Source organism: Athene cunicularia (assembly GCF_003259725.1).
Source record: "Athene cunicularia isolate RWA chromosome 1 unlocalized genomic scaffold, athCun1 chr1_part1, whole genome shotgun sequence".
Classification (NCBI taxonomy): domain Eukaryota; kingdom Metazoa; phylum Chordata; class Aves; order Strigiformes; family Strigidae; genus Athene; species Athene cunicularia.
Window position 1 is genome coordinate 42,750,039 of NW_020799091.1, and position 15,085 is coordinate 42,765,123.

The following is a 15,085-nucleotide window of genomic DNA, read 5'->3' on the forward strand; positions in this document are numbered from 1 at the left end:
ATTTGAGAATCTCTCTGTTGCACAGTTTCAATGAGGTATTTGTATGGCTGTTGTACTTGATTCAGCAAAGAATTTGCTCTGTCAAGCTGCCAAAAAAAGAAGTATTATTACTATAAATTTTATAATTTATAAAACACAATTACATGACTATTATTGAATTATTAACAAGTAGTTGTTATCTAGTTGCTTGTGCCAGATCAGTCTGTTCCAACTACTAAACCCTGGACTAAATTCAGGCCTTACTACTCTTGAAAATTTTTGTGTCTGGTTGGCAAAAATAGTGATATCTGTTCTCAAACACAGCAAAATTTCTGTGAAATCTATATTAATTTGGTTCTCAATCTAAATGAATCCACAAGGCAAGTAATTTCTAATTTGAAAGTACGACTCTAATCTTGAAGTCTTTTAGCCTGTGTGTAAACAGGACACTTTAAGATTTCAAATTAATTCATCTATCTTCTTGTCCTTTTCTCTTTCTTTGCTACTCAAAAAAATAATCACAATTTATAAATAATGTTTTCGAGCTAGAAGATCATTGCATAAGCTTTATGTATAAACAATAGTGTAGAAAAAAATATGTCTTACTGGGATGCAGTGATGTCTGGGTATCTTTATTATTTAGACTGTATACTTTATCAGTTTTATACACTGTAGCTTGTTAGAATGGCATGACTACCCAAAGGTTCAAGTCTGACCATGACTGTGTTTGCTATATACATGCTTATGTTTTAGTCAGTAACATGTTTTTTTGAAGTGTGTATATATAAACTTGCCTAAGGAGTATTTGTGTTAATATAGAATTTTTTGGACCTTACCCTAATTTTTTCCAAGGAGAACACAGAGTTCAAAATGCTGTTCTTTGTTCACACTGATTTACATTCTCTTATGCATCTTGGGATGGCACTAGAGGTTTTTACAGAGCTAAATCATTCTTAACTTCTTACATGTGTATTTTAATTACAATTTATGTTCTGTGATACAGAATATGACTTAAAGTTTCCAAATGGACTGTTAAAATATAATTATTTTTTGATTTTGTTGGAGAACAAAGGGAGTTATAGTTCAATATTATTTCAATATACTTTCTATTTAATAACTAACATTGTTTTTTTCTTACTATTATAGTGGTTTTGATATTGAAAGTTAGGATTAATACTAATTAAGACTGAATTCCAGCACTAAGGAGAACTTCTGAGGAAAATCAGAAGAAATAAACATATTTCTGTTTTTAAAATACTATGAAGGAGAACACCAGATATACTTCCTCCGGTGTCTCAAATTATGTCCTTTGGTAGAAAAATAGGTAGAAAATTAGTTGAAAGAAAAGAAATATCATTATTTTTCAAATTCAGTGTGTTATGGAAATACTCCAGTCTATTTTTCAGAGAATATGATTTAGGCAGAAGTATTGTATGGAAGACAATTAGAATTTTCTATAGACTTCAGCGAGAATAAGATTTTATCTTCAGTCCTATGCTCACTTCTTTATATTTCAATACCATGCAATTTTTTTTTCTTCTTGAGTTATGAAGCTTCTGCTATTTTACAATATTTAGGGGTGCTTGTGGGGGTGGGGTTCTCTGGACTTAGAAATTGTGTATTTACACGTGAGGTGGCTTTTGTCATATACTCATATAAACTTTTTATCTTTTCCTTTGGAGAACGTGCATGTGGAAAAGATCACTGAATTGTGACTGTTATTCCCTCATTATGCCTTGCTTTATTGGTGCTGAAATAACATGAAACAGTCTATTCAGGAAACTATCAAGAATTTATGTAGCCACTCCTTACAACATCTGAGTGGCTTCCACATGAATAACAACAGTAAACTTTCTTGGCATTTGTCTTTTCTTTTCAGAATAAAGCCTTCACTTTGGGGTATTTCTGTTGTAGACTAGTTCTTTGATTTTTCTTTTTCTCTTTTTTTTTTTTTTTTTTTTTTTATTGGTTAATATCTTTTTAAGAAAAAGATTGGACCCATATATATATCCTCACAATGGCACTTCTTTTTGCCAAGTGGTGTAAAAAACTGTCATTAATAAGTGTCCCCTAACATAAAATGTATATTTTACAGCACAAAGTCAGGTGAAGAGCCTGGAAGGAGATAAAATTAGATAAGAGAAGGACACACTGATAGAGAATATTATTTCAGCTTCATATCTGCAACATTTCCAAATTTATTTTTTTTTATTTCACAATCTGACACTTACATGGACACTACTGACAGATAGGAATTTATACATCAGGATCCTACTGACACTTCCCTAAGACATACAACACTGAATTTGTAACCAAAAAGAACTATGACAAATTATTTTTTATGTTTTTCTGAACCAGATATATTTAAGGCACTGGAGAATTCCCCATTATAACTAAGTCTTGAAAATCTGAAGTTTTTGTGCCTTTGTACTGCCACATCAATAAACTTTTTCTGTCATACATACTGGAATTTCTGTATTGTTTTTCATGTAACTAGGTATGTGATTTACCACAAGTGCTCTACAAGAGGCTTTTCTTTTTCTAAATGTGTTTGAAGAGTACTTGTTTAAAACAGAATTAAAAGGGTATTAGACAAGTGAGGAAAGCAGCTATAGTGTTGTGCAAGTTGTTGAGGGGAGAAGGTATTTCTGATTTTGAGGCACTTGAGGATTAGGAAACATGAGTCAGATAGGACTGTCACGTATTTTCCTAAAATTGTTTCTCCTGTTCCCAACTAGTTGGTTCATCAAAACTGTTGTGTGGTACCTGGGCTGGTGTTCAGTTGTGCTCCCTCCTCTCACAACCCTGATGCTCCCCCTTTCTATTTGCCCCTCCTCTCCCCCTCTCTCTGCCCCTGCCTACCTCCCACACGCATGCTTCTTTGTTTCCCTTTTTTTTTTTTTCTGGTCCACTATCTTACAGGAGAGAGGAAACCTGAATTACACAAGCTAAAATATAAAAATCTGTAGACGTTTTAATCTTGCTGCTATTGTGATTTCTTTTCAAAGCAATTCCAATGTGTTTTAAATCCTTAGAAGCACGTTTTCAGAAATCAGTCATCAATGGAAGCAGAGATTATTTTGAATATTTTTACTTTGCATAAACATAAGAATCTCCTTCTTGTCCTGTTCTGAAGATGGGTATGGCATTTGTTTTCCTCAGGTTATCAGAAATTTCTGATTACCAGAGTCTTTCAAAAATTATAATGAACAGCCTCCTATTGATATCAGCTCCCTCAGCAACCTCAGATGTGTCCTTCTGGTCTCATGGATTTGTTTCTGTCCAGTCAGCTTAAGCACTCCCTAATTTTATCTTTTTCTACTTCCTCATGTGTGCACAGAAAATTAATTCTTTAGAAAAAAAAACAAAACAACCTAACCCTCTACTGCTGAATTATACTAGTAGTGTGTATATTGTAACTATAGTGACACTACTCTTTTCCTTTACTTTACTATTGCATGTCTCATGTTAATCAAAAAACAGAAAAATAAAAAGTAAAAAGCCTACCAGTGTTGTGAAAAATTAGTGTATGGCACTATATTATTCTAATTGTGAACAAAATTGTTCTACTTAAGTCCGGAAGGTTATACCAACTGAAAATCTAGCTTCTAGAAGTTTGTGTGTGTGTATAGTTATAAATAGGATTGCTTATAAGTTTGTAAGTTCTTGCAGTGCAATTACGTTCTTCAACAGTACCTTTCTGCAATTTTTTTGCAGTGGAAGACGAAGTTGAAGCTGAAAGGGTTCTCTTCTCATATGGGTATGGTGCTAATGTTCCTACAACAGCCAAAAGACGACTAAAGCAAAGGTAAAAAAAGTGCCTCCTGAATTTACTTCTCCAAGACAAAGTAAAGTGAAGATATATGTGCATTAAGTTTTGTCTTAGAATCCAGACAGTTTGATTAACATAAAGAGGGTTTTTTAATTACTTAAGTATACATGAACAGAATGAAGACTGGGACCTGTTAATGTGGTTGATGCATATAAATGAGCATATACATATTTTTCTAGGTCATTTTAAGATCTTTTTTCATTGTCTTTCAGAAAGATTAATTTTAATTGTATAAAGCTAAGCAGCTGTAAAAACAGACTAGTTACATGGTTAACATTTATATAATAGGAAATAAGTTTTTAATACCCTAAAAATGATTGTATATAATTGTAACAAAAAAAAAAAAACCATCGGGAAATTAAAAAGGCCAGGGTTTCAGAGAGCATCACTATTTCAGCTTTACAAATACAGGAGCTGATTCCAGTTATATTTCTTCAGTTTGCTCTGACACCATTTGATCAATAGATAAAAATGATGTGTAGTCTGATTAACATATCTTCTGATCACAGTCATTTTTAAATAATAAATTTATATTATGCACTATCTTTAAGAAATAATACTGACATTTGAATGACTCATTGTGAGCATAAAGTCTACAAGCTACAAGTATAGAGAATGTAGATTTATTTATAATATTTTCAAACTGTGACCACAGAAAAATTTTGCTGCTGTTGAAAATATGTGTAGATAGTATAAAAAGAAAATATTACATTTGATTAGAATCATGGTACAGTGGGATGATTTAGGTTGGAAAGAACATCTGGAGGTCAGAAGGATTCAACACCATGCTCAGAGCAAATCCAATTGTTCAAGAGTCCAATAAGTTTTGATTTTTCCTTATAGATAGAGATTGCTCATTCTTCACAATATTAGGTCAGAGTAATATGATTATTTTTTTGTCCAGAATCCTGTCTCCAGCCTGACAGAGTTACCACAGTTAGGATAGTGGTTCTCCCAGGATTATACACATTTCTTGCACTTTGAGTATGCCTACCATTTGCTCAAATGCAGGAAAGTTGACTGCATAATTTGTGTTAGTGATAGGCTTTGACCATGCTATCTTCTACTAAAATGAGACACTCCACCATCATGGTAGACACACAAAGAAGGGTATAAAGACAGGATGAATGTGTACCATAGCTTTGCAGTGTACATTTCTAACATTCAGGAACTGTAAATGCAGTTTTTGTCATGTATAGCCGATTTTTACTTTAAGTATTAGTTTCTTTAGTTATTTTTGTCCTCTTAACCTCCACCTTCTCCATGACAAAGAATATTTAACATCTAAAGTTACTGATGATAATTAAGGGCAAATGATGGTCTGTTCATGTCTGCAACAAAGATTTATGGGCCATGCTGTTTCTTCTGTCCTTCATGTTTGTTTTTCAAGTAAGTGTTGTTGATATGATTGTCAGTCAGATTAGACCTGTTGTGCACTGACATATCACTGACAAAAATCATAAAGATTTTATGTAGTACTTAATTTTGGAATGACTTAACTTCCTCTTTGATGTTTTTAAGCCTCTTACAATTCTTTCCTTGTAAGATTTCTTTTTATATTGCATAAAATTCAAGAAGGGAAAAAAAAAAGGGGGGGAGGGTAAAAAAGCTCCATAACTCTGTTGAATGTCTGGTTTAGGAGACTACTGAGAGTTCCATAGCATCTTTTCCTAAAACTTCAGTTTTTTCCTCCTCTGCCAATAGTTTGGGAACTTTTCTGAGTTTCAGTTTAGATCCTTCTTTTTCCCCACCTTATTAGATTCAGTTTAGATTATTTATGTATAAAAGAAGTATGCTAAATCACCTTTGAATGATGAATCTGATGATTGGTAAGCCAGGATTTTGGATGTGCTTGGAAGGCACTTTCTGAGCTTAAAAGTGGCTCTATCAGAATGCCTCATATATTCTTTTGTTCCAAAAGGCACTGGAAGATAAAGCTGATTTAATCCTTCATAGTGGTGTTGCAGACTTAATAAACTTTCTTTATCTTTTAAAATTAAGATGATTGAAAAACCTATAAAAGTTTGTATGGTTTACGTGCTGCTGTTCTGATTCACGGAAAACTGCCATGCAGAAAATATGTATGATGCCTATGGCTCCTTAAGCTTTAAAGCACAGTCTCTATAAGACCAACGTCTGTGTTTAGAGCCATTAAAGAAACACAGATAAGTTTGCTGCTCTCTGGGATTGCATAAGGAAAGAGAAATTATTGCAAATGTGAATCTTTATGGAGTCCACTACCTGCTCTTTAATTCCATACATATGGGATCCTAAATTAAGGGTTCTTACAAGTTCAGAGCATGCACTTCAGTCTCTGAAACTTTGTACAAAATCACCTGTTCAAGCATAGTGCCTTGTGGGGTCTATACCTCTTTGCCTACTTGCCAGAAACAACTATTTCATTACTTTGGATGTAGGCACCATGCACCCACAGGAGTACATTAAACATGCTCGTGAACATTCTGAAGTATCAAGACCAGATGCCATGTAGTAGCCCACTTCCATAAGACTAAACTCTCTGTATGTTAGCTGCCTGTGAACTACATATTGGCAATGATTGCTTGTCCACACTAACTCTTCAGCTATGCCTGGGAACTGTTTGGGAGAGTGTTAATGAGTAAATGCCAGAATACTACCAGGAACACTTCAGTGGATTGCTAACAAAAAGTTATCACATTCTTGAGCATGGAATAGTTTTCTAGTATAGTTGGAATCAAAGTTTTCCAGAATGTCTTTGCAGATCAGTGCCTTTGTCCCTTTCCTTTAAATGTAGACTAGTGAAAAAAAATATCGAAACTTTTTTCATACGTGAAAGATGTACTTGTGTTTCTCCTTAAATACTTCCAAATTCAGGTCAAGTTCACTGCGTAGTTGTAGCTGGGAAAACTACAATTGGCTATTCCCAAAGTTGCCATGGAAAGGTATCCATGTTTCCCATTGCACTCTACTAGCTAATGTATAAGATCCCCAACTAGTCAGAGCGGTGGTTTATTTCTCTTCAGTACTAGATGGGATCTTAACACATATCTTCTGTCTCCTAAATAAAAAAACCCAAATAATTAGTTTGGAGAATTATTTTCTCTTTTTTCAGTTATTGTTTACACAGTCTAATGCTCCTTGTAGGAGGAACTGAGAGAACCAACCTATTAGTGAATGCTATTGAGGATTTCAGATAATTCCTATCATAACACAGCTGAAGAATATTAAGACCTGCCAAATCTGAAAGTGTATTCCCTTTTACTGAGGAGAAGGTGGAGGTTATGACTGATCAAATTTTCAGTGAACGTTTATATACCATTCTAGCTTTACACTCTCTAAGCCTCAGTTTAAGGGTAAATATAATCTCATTGTTGGTCTACTTCAGATAACTTACTCTCTTACAGATTCAGTATCATGGTCAAGAACTGGATAACACTTTGCTATCCTTTATTTGGAGACTAACAGTCTTCTGTTTTCAGTTTATGGATGATATGCATTGAGAGTCTAAGATCTGAACTGGACTGACTTCTCCTTTTCTTCAATATACAAGTTTCTGAAAAATTACACACATTTGACTGGAAGGATAGCTTGTTGTGGAGAGCCATTACTTCAGTGGTTAAGGCACACTAAAAAGTGGTATTAACCCTGTATATTTTCCTCATCTTTAGAGCTCTGAATTTCCCCTATCATGTTGTGAAGTAGATTGGTGAATAGAGTACCTAAACACAGAGGGGTACAGTGATAAATTCTCTAGATACAATTTTGATAATAAGCCACCAAGCTGCTGAATCCTACAAAGATGGTAGGATTCATTGCAAGATATGTAGATTTAGTTATGTAATCACAGGTTTAATACAGAGACTTGATATCTAACCTCCCATTATAACCAATTTAGTTCTAATCATAGAATGATAGAATCATATAACTGTCTGGGTTGGAAGGGACCTTAAAGATGATGTAGTTCCAACCCCCCTGCCACAGGCAGGGACACTTTCCACTAGGTCAGGTTGCTCAAAGCCCCATCCAACCTGGCCTCGAACACTTCCAGGGAGGGGGCATCCACAGCTTCTCTGGGCAACCTGTGCTAGTGTCTCACCACCCTCACAGTAAAGAATTTCTTTCTTACATCTGATCCAAATCTATCCTCTTTCAGTTTAGAACCATTACCCTTTGTCCTATTGCTACACTCCCTGATAAAGAGTTCCTCTCCACCTTTCCTGTAGGCCCCCTTTAAGTACTGGAAGGCTGCTATAAGGTCTCTCTGGAGCGTTCTCTTCTCTAGACTGAAAAACTCCAACTCTCTGTCTGTCCTCATAAGGGAGGTGATCCAACCCCTGATCATCTTTGTGGTCCTTCTCTGGACTCGCTCCAACAGGTCCATATCCTACTTATGCTGGGCACCCCAGAGCTGCACCCAGAATTCCAGGTGGGGACTCAACAGAGCAGAGTAGAGGGGTAGAATCACCTCCCTTGACCTGCTGGCCACACTTCTCTTGATGTAGCCCAAGATATGGTTGGCTTTCTGGGCCTCAAATGCATGTTGCTGGTTCATATTCAGTTTTCCATCCACTATTATTCCCATATCCTTCTCCTCAGGGCTGCTCTCAATCCACTCATCACCCAGCCTGTATTTGTGTATGGGATTGCCCCGACCCATGTTCAGGATCTTGCACTTGGCCTTGTTGAAATTCATGAGGTTTGGACAGGCCCACCTCTTAAGCTTATCAAGGTCCCTCTGGATGGCAAATCCTTTCCCTCCAGTGTGTCAACCCCACCACACAGCTTGGTGTCATCAGCAAGCTTAATGAAGGTGCACTCAGTCCCACTGTCTATGTCACCAGCAAAGATGTTAAACAACACTGGTCCCAGTACCAACCCCCGAGGAACACCACTCGTCACTGGTCTCCACTTGGACATTGAACCGCTGACCACAACTTTTTGAGTACGACCATCCAACCAATTCCTTATCCACTGAGCGGGCCATTCTTCAAATTCAAGTCTCTCCGGTTTAAAGACAAGCATGTCATATGGGCCAGTATCAAATGTTTTGTGCAAGTCCAGGTAGATGATGTCAATTCCTCATTACAGTCACTGGAGTTTGGAGTACATTTCAATTCATCATCCAAGGGTCCATTTTAGTGGAATATAGTCAGGCTCTACAGACTGCATTGAATAGGACTAAATGATTAACAACAGCTTGAAAGACTAGGTTAGATGTCTGGAAGTAGGCTCTACAATTGCATACCGAATCTTCCTATTGCTGCCTGTGGAACTATGCTGATGAATTGATGATAAATTCTTCTGACTTTGGACATGAAACAAGAGGTTGAGGATCTAATTTTTTTAAGTAGAGTGTTTAAGTCAGTCAATAATCCTTTTTCTTCGAAATTAATTTGTGGATCTGTTGTAAGAGGGTTTTTTTTAAAAAAAAAATGGCAATAACATTTAATTATTTAGCATATTAATTGTCAGACAAAACAATTTTGTCTCTGTTTAAAAATTATAAATTACTACAATTTTCAGTGTTCCACTACAAAATGTATAATAATGTGCATTTAAAAAAAATTATTTAAGCCAGTTACAGTGATTCCCTAGAGTTGCTAAAAAGTAAATACTTAGTGGAAACATTTTGACATGATTACTGCAATTGTGTGTTATTGTACAAATTATATAGGTAATTACTTTGTAAAAAATATTACAATGGCATAACTGTGGGAATGCTATCTCAGTGCTGTTAAAATTTGTAATCTTTTCATTGTTTTTTTTAACTTTGACCATTCTGCATGTTTCAATATGTAGTTTATATGTATTACTATTTAAGCATTGGTGAAAAATTAAGGCAATCAAGTTCTGAAATATAAATGTGAAAATTTCTTTTGCGTATTTTGGAAAAAATTCAACTTGAGCTTGCTTTTTATTGGCACAGTGTTCACTTGGCAAGGAGGTTACTGCAGCTAGAAAAGCAAAACTCGTTGCTTGTAAAAGATCTGGAACATCAGAAAGAACAAGTAATACAGATTTCACAAGAGGTAAATTACTGCTAAAAAAAATCAAATCTGTAGAGACTATAAACATTACAGAACATCTGTTCATAAAATGAAATATTTTCTAAACAGTGTTTATTATCTATTTGATGTCAAAAAATGGCCTCATAATTAATCAAAACTCTGTGTTAAATGTTTTCAAAGTTTATATTGTATTTTGAAGTGAAGATCGAAAGAGGGATTACTTTACAGGCTGAACAAGAATGTAAGCCAGGCAGACAATGTTCTGATTTCTAAGCAGAAGACCAGCTAGCTAAACTAGTTTGTTCTGTTTGGTAGTTAATTGTTCAATGAATACCTCGTTACTTTTTACATGACTACTTCTCTTAAATCACTTTTGAAGATATTTCTGTTAATCCTTTTCTACATTGTGCAATTCTTGAGTCTTTTGAACGTACAACTCTAGGGAATGTTTATTTTAAGCTGCTTGTTAAAAAAGCTAAAATTTTTTTTTTACTTTGTTACAATGAGTTGAATTTAATGATATTTTAAAATTCTTTATATAATACCTGAAATAACATATTACATTGACGTGGAGAACAAACACTAAACAAAACTCAGCTTGACATCTCCCAGAATTAGGGCAAACTAACTTACTGAAATATTTTTAAGATTGTCTTCTAAGTTTCTCTTAGGAACCAAAGAACTTCTAGATTTGTTATTAGGTATTTACACCATATGGAATTTCTAAGCTGATTGCTTTAGTAATGTGGTTAGCAGTTTGATATTTTTTAAAGCCATGTTAATTAGAAATTAGGATAACTATTCTCAAGTACTTCACAGTGCAAATACTTACACTTTCTACATGTTTTAAAATTACATGAATTTCAAAATATTTTGTATGTGTGTATGTATGTTATTATATATATTATTTCAATGAAAGATACATGAACAGTGAAGTATGGATTTATTTTTTTTTAACCAATACTACAGTTTATTATAGATTCTTCTTAGGTATAATATAGTAATTTGTATTTGACTAAAATATATCCTTAAAATCTTCTTGACTTGGAAACATCAAGAGATCTGTGAATCCAGTGTTATCCTTGGTATTTTTCTATATCACTGTTCTTTCACTGTCATTAATAAAATTTATGCTTTATTTCCCACTTAAATCTGTCTGGCTTCCACTTCAATACATGTCTTCTTACCCAGAGTGGTTTTATATTTGCTTCTAGGTCAGTGATGAAAGACCCAGTACCAGTGACCTTAGTTCAAATTCCTTAAAAAATCCACTAGAACATCTTCACCTCATTTTTATTCTCCCATGAGATGCCATGTAGCCCTTTCTTGATCATATATCATTTAAATCAGAATGTCATCTAGTATGAAGCTAAATGTCTTGCAGATAATGCACAGCTACTAAGCCTATTAACATCAAACTTACACGGTTAAATAAAATCTTTTAAGACCTGATTTCTATTAAACTCATGTCTGGCACTCAGGTTCGAATGCTTCATCAGATTGCCTTCTCCATAATTTCATTCATTGGTTGCAAGTCTGATATTATGTCTCTTCCTGAAAGTTGGAGCCCTATGGAAAAGCTCAGCTGCTGAAAAAATCTTGTCTTCAGTTAGTCCCATTATAGTTTGTCAGGCTTTATTTAACTGCAGGATCCTATCTATTTTCAGGTCATGATACAACGTTAGAAAATAATTTTCCCTTGAAGTCCTCTCTCTGTTTCTTTGTATAGCAATGACTTGCAATGTTAAAGTAGGTACTGAGACATTTCATAGTACAGATTTGTTGATCATGTCTAGGACAAGCAGAATAAAGGACTTCTCATGTCCTGATCCAATGAAGATCCTCAGCTAGTGATAATCAGTTTATTGCCTCTGCCACTTGCTTCATGTTAGTTAAGTGGAAGCCTATATATCAGCTTCTGCAAAGTAGTGATCTGCAATTACTACATTTAGTGTTCAGTCTAAATTTTGGAATTAATTCACTTTGCAGAGGTTTTGAACAACAGTGTCATAACTGGATAGACAGCTTCTTGTGTCTAGAAGGCTAATATGGACATTGTGTGACTTAAAAAGCGAGTACTGAGTCAGTATAAAGTAAAAGTGATATCCTAAATAAAGAAATACACTAAGCCAATACATTAAGCTGCTGCTGAATGACTTTTTCGAGGCCTCATCATTACATTGTATTTGTGTTTTCTGCATGCCTCGATTGAAACTTTTTTTTACTAAAAACAGGTTTACACCTCACTCTGAAAAAGAGAGTATAGATCAGGTTGAACAATGATGAAATCCTTCAGCTTGATGGAGATGTCCATTCAGGGATAAATAATAAATGTCCAATTGCAAGGTATTAGATTTATTGCTTAAAAGAACAACACAGAAATACTGAAGTATACATTGTACATTAAGGCAAAAAGAATCTGAAGATGCTTACAAAAAATAATGCTTTTGCCCAAGAATAATGCTTAATTTATATACATGTGTGTATATTAGTAAAATCGATCCATTAATTGCATTTAATGATTTACAGCTTAATGACAACCTCTTAAGTTTATAGAATCAAACAGGCAGCAAAGCACTACCATGGAGAAGGGAGGAATAGCCTTTTCTCTAAACGGCAGCATGCTTTTTAGCTGATGAAGTTAGCAAATTAACAGATGACTTAGCAGCATCAAACCAAGCTTACAACACCTCATTTGTCCTTTTCCATTGCAGTACTTTAATTCTTATCAGTGAGAATAATGAGGAACTTTACACTATGACTTTCCATTAAAACTGTTGGTATCTAAATTTTAAAATATTTTAATTTATTTTTTAGATAATGAGGTTGGTATTCTTGACTTACATGTATTCTAGTTGCTGAAACTGTTAAATCTTGATGTGTGATCTTAATTCTGTATGTATTTTAATGAATGATCTTGCTATATTGCTCAAGATGCAAGCCATATCATGCAAGCTTTTTAAATTTAGTGATCCTAATTTGTTCAGGGAACAGGGCTAGGAAGGTTTATTTCCTACTTAAGGGTATGACTATTATTTTATGCTACTCTTAAAAACATCCTTTTGAATTTCACTGTTCATATACAGTAATTGATTAGAGGAAAGGGGACTTTTCCATGGTTTTGTTTAGATTAAATTTCTGAGCTGAAAATTCAATTGTAATAGTATGCTGTTTTAAAAAAGTCACTTGTGAACAAGCAGAGGCCTTGTCTATACTAACTCTTTTCATCTATGGAAACTATTACATTAAAATTCTTGAAAATGCAGATTAAGGAATTTTAGAAAGCAATAGCATTATTGCAGTGAAAATATATAATTAGGGTAGAAAATTGAGAGGACAATGTGCTAGGTAGTAATTGGAGTGTAGTTTGTTTCATTTTTTTTGTGAAGTAACATGTTTGAGTGTTATATTATTATGCCATTGATAATAATAATATCCAGTAATAATTCAATAATAGTCATGTAATTGTGTTTTATAAATTATAAAATTTATAGTAATAATACTTCTTTTTTTGGCAGCTTGACAGAGCAAATTCTTTGCTGAATCAAGTACAACAGCCATACAAATACCTCATTGAAACTGTGCAACAGAGAGATTCTCAAATAAGTCTACAGAAAGAACATATTACACAACTCGAAAAAGATGTCAGGTAATCACTGTTTCTTTATTTTAAACTGCAAATGAAATAATTTATGTGTTTGTCATTAGAAAACAATTATGTTACTGGCAATGAAGTAGGAGATGTTGACATTCCATCATTGACAAAATTTAGTCTTCATACTGGAACTGGCATCAGTGATTTCTCTCATACTGTTAGAAAAAGAGGCTTTAGATTAAGAAAAGCAGCAACGACAGATATAGAGTTTGGAGTTCAGAAGAGCTCTCATAAAGGAAAGGAAAGTTTAGAAGAGTAAAATGAAAGAATGACACACCAAATGTGTAAAAGTAAAGGAATAAAGTCAGAGAAAAATAAGACTAGTCCACCAGCAAAGGGTATTTCAGGCATAAATTCAAGCAGACCTCCTCTGGTGGAGACTCTGATTTGGTGTTACATCGAGCTGTCAGAGCTCTCTGACCACTGATTAGCTTCTCGCCATCATATAGCTTTATAAACTATGTTTATCATTTGGTTCCCAAGTAAGCTGTTATGAAATATCCCTTGATTTTCAAGGAAGTTGATAGCTGTGTCCTACTGCATTACAGGATTAGCATTTTAACTATTAGGTGTTTATGTGTATCTTGGTTTAGGATATACATACAGTAGCAATTATGAAGCATTATTGTGATTGTATTACAAAGCAATTACATGAAAAACACAGGTTTTTTTCCCAAAAAAATCTGCTGAAGCAATGAAAATAGAAAAAGTAGGACTCACCATAGCTAAATACTTTATCCTGCATACTGTTTTCTATATGTATGTATTCAGAGTGTTTTGATGGCTTGCCATGGTATTTGTTATACCTTAAGGAGTACCTAAAAATGCTTATTATCCAAGTAAATCTATACATAAATCAATACATTTATAAATAAATTGAACTATGCATTCATACTTCCTGACAGGACCTTTCACTGGGCTTAACTTTGATTCAGTAAGAATAGATCTTTTTTTATTCCAGAATCAAGCATTTTTAATATTTTCCTAGACTTTGTGTATGATAAGAAAAGCTTCAGGGTAATTTATATTCTTCCGGGACATGAAAAATCACAATATTCCTATATATGCAGGATTCTTACTTTCCAATTTGAAAAAAAGTCTTTAAATAATTGGTTACTAGCAAATTACACTTTTCGATTACAGTAACATGAAAACATCTTTCATTATTCACACAGTAGTCCGAAAGTGTCTCCAAAGGTAGGGGAAAAAAAGTAAATAGGTGAGGCAATTTCTGAAAGTGTATGTTTCATGCCTTCAAAATATACAAGAACTTAAATGCATTATTAGCATTGATTCTGTTGAGTTTTTATTTTTTATTACAAATAAACTATATGCCCAGATATTCTTCCTAAATTTAGCCTACAAGTTAAGACACCTAAATTAGTAATTTAGTTAGGTCATCTTTCCTTAGTAGTTCATGGAGGAAGTGGCATCTCCAAAAAGCAATCCAGATTTTGGATGGCATGAGTCATTTGCTAGAGATGCCTGTTACTCTCCATTAACTATAAAGGGAATTTTTGGCATCTTCAAGTGCCTGAGGTTAAGGAAGAAAATGGATCTCCACCACAATGCAAGTATTTGTGGTAAACATACCAACAGTACTCTACTGTGAGAGGTGGGGTGTGCTCACCA

At 34.2% G+C, this 15,085-nt stretch overlaps 1 protein-coding gene and 1 non-coding gene across 2 annotated transcripts in view; both read left to right on the forward strand.

The window, feature by feature from the left end:
- Positions 1 to 15,085, forward strand: part of PIBF1 (progesterone immunomodulatory binding factor 1) — a 115,626-nt gene that overhangs the window by 73,283 nt on the left and 27,258 nt on the right. Inside the window, exons 12-14 of the mRNA XM_026859239.1 lie at positions 3,697 to 3,787; positions 9,717 to 9,819; positions 13,317 to 13,447. Of these exons, the coding sequence (XP_026715040.1) occupies positions 3,697 to 3,787; positions 9,717 to 9,819; positions 13,317 to 13,447 (325 nt within the window). The remainder of the gene's footprint in view (positions 1 to 3,696; positions 3,788 to 9,716; positions 9,820 to 13,316; positions 13,448 to 15,085) is intronic.
- Positions 4,723 to 4,873, forward strand: LOC113487013. The gene has a single exon (XR_003399700.1). It is a non-coding gene; the product is annotated as a U1 spliceosomal RNA (small nuclear RNA).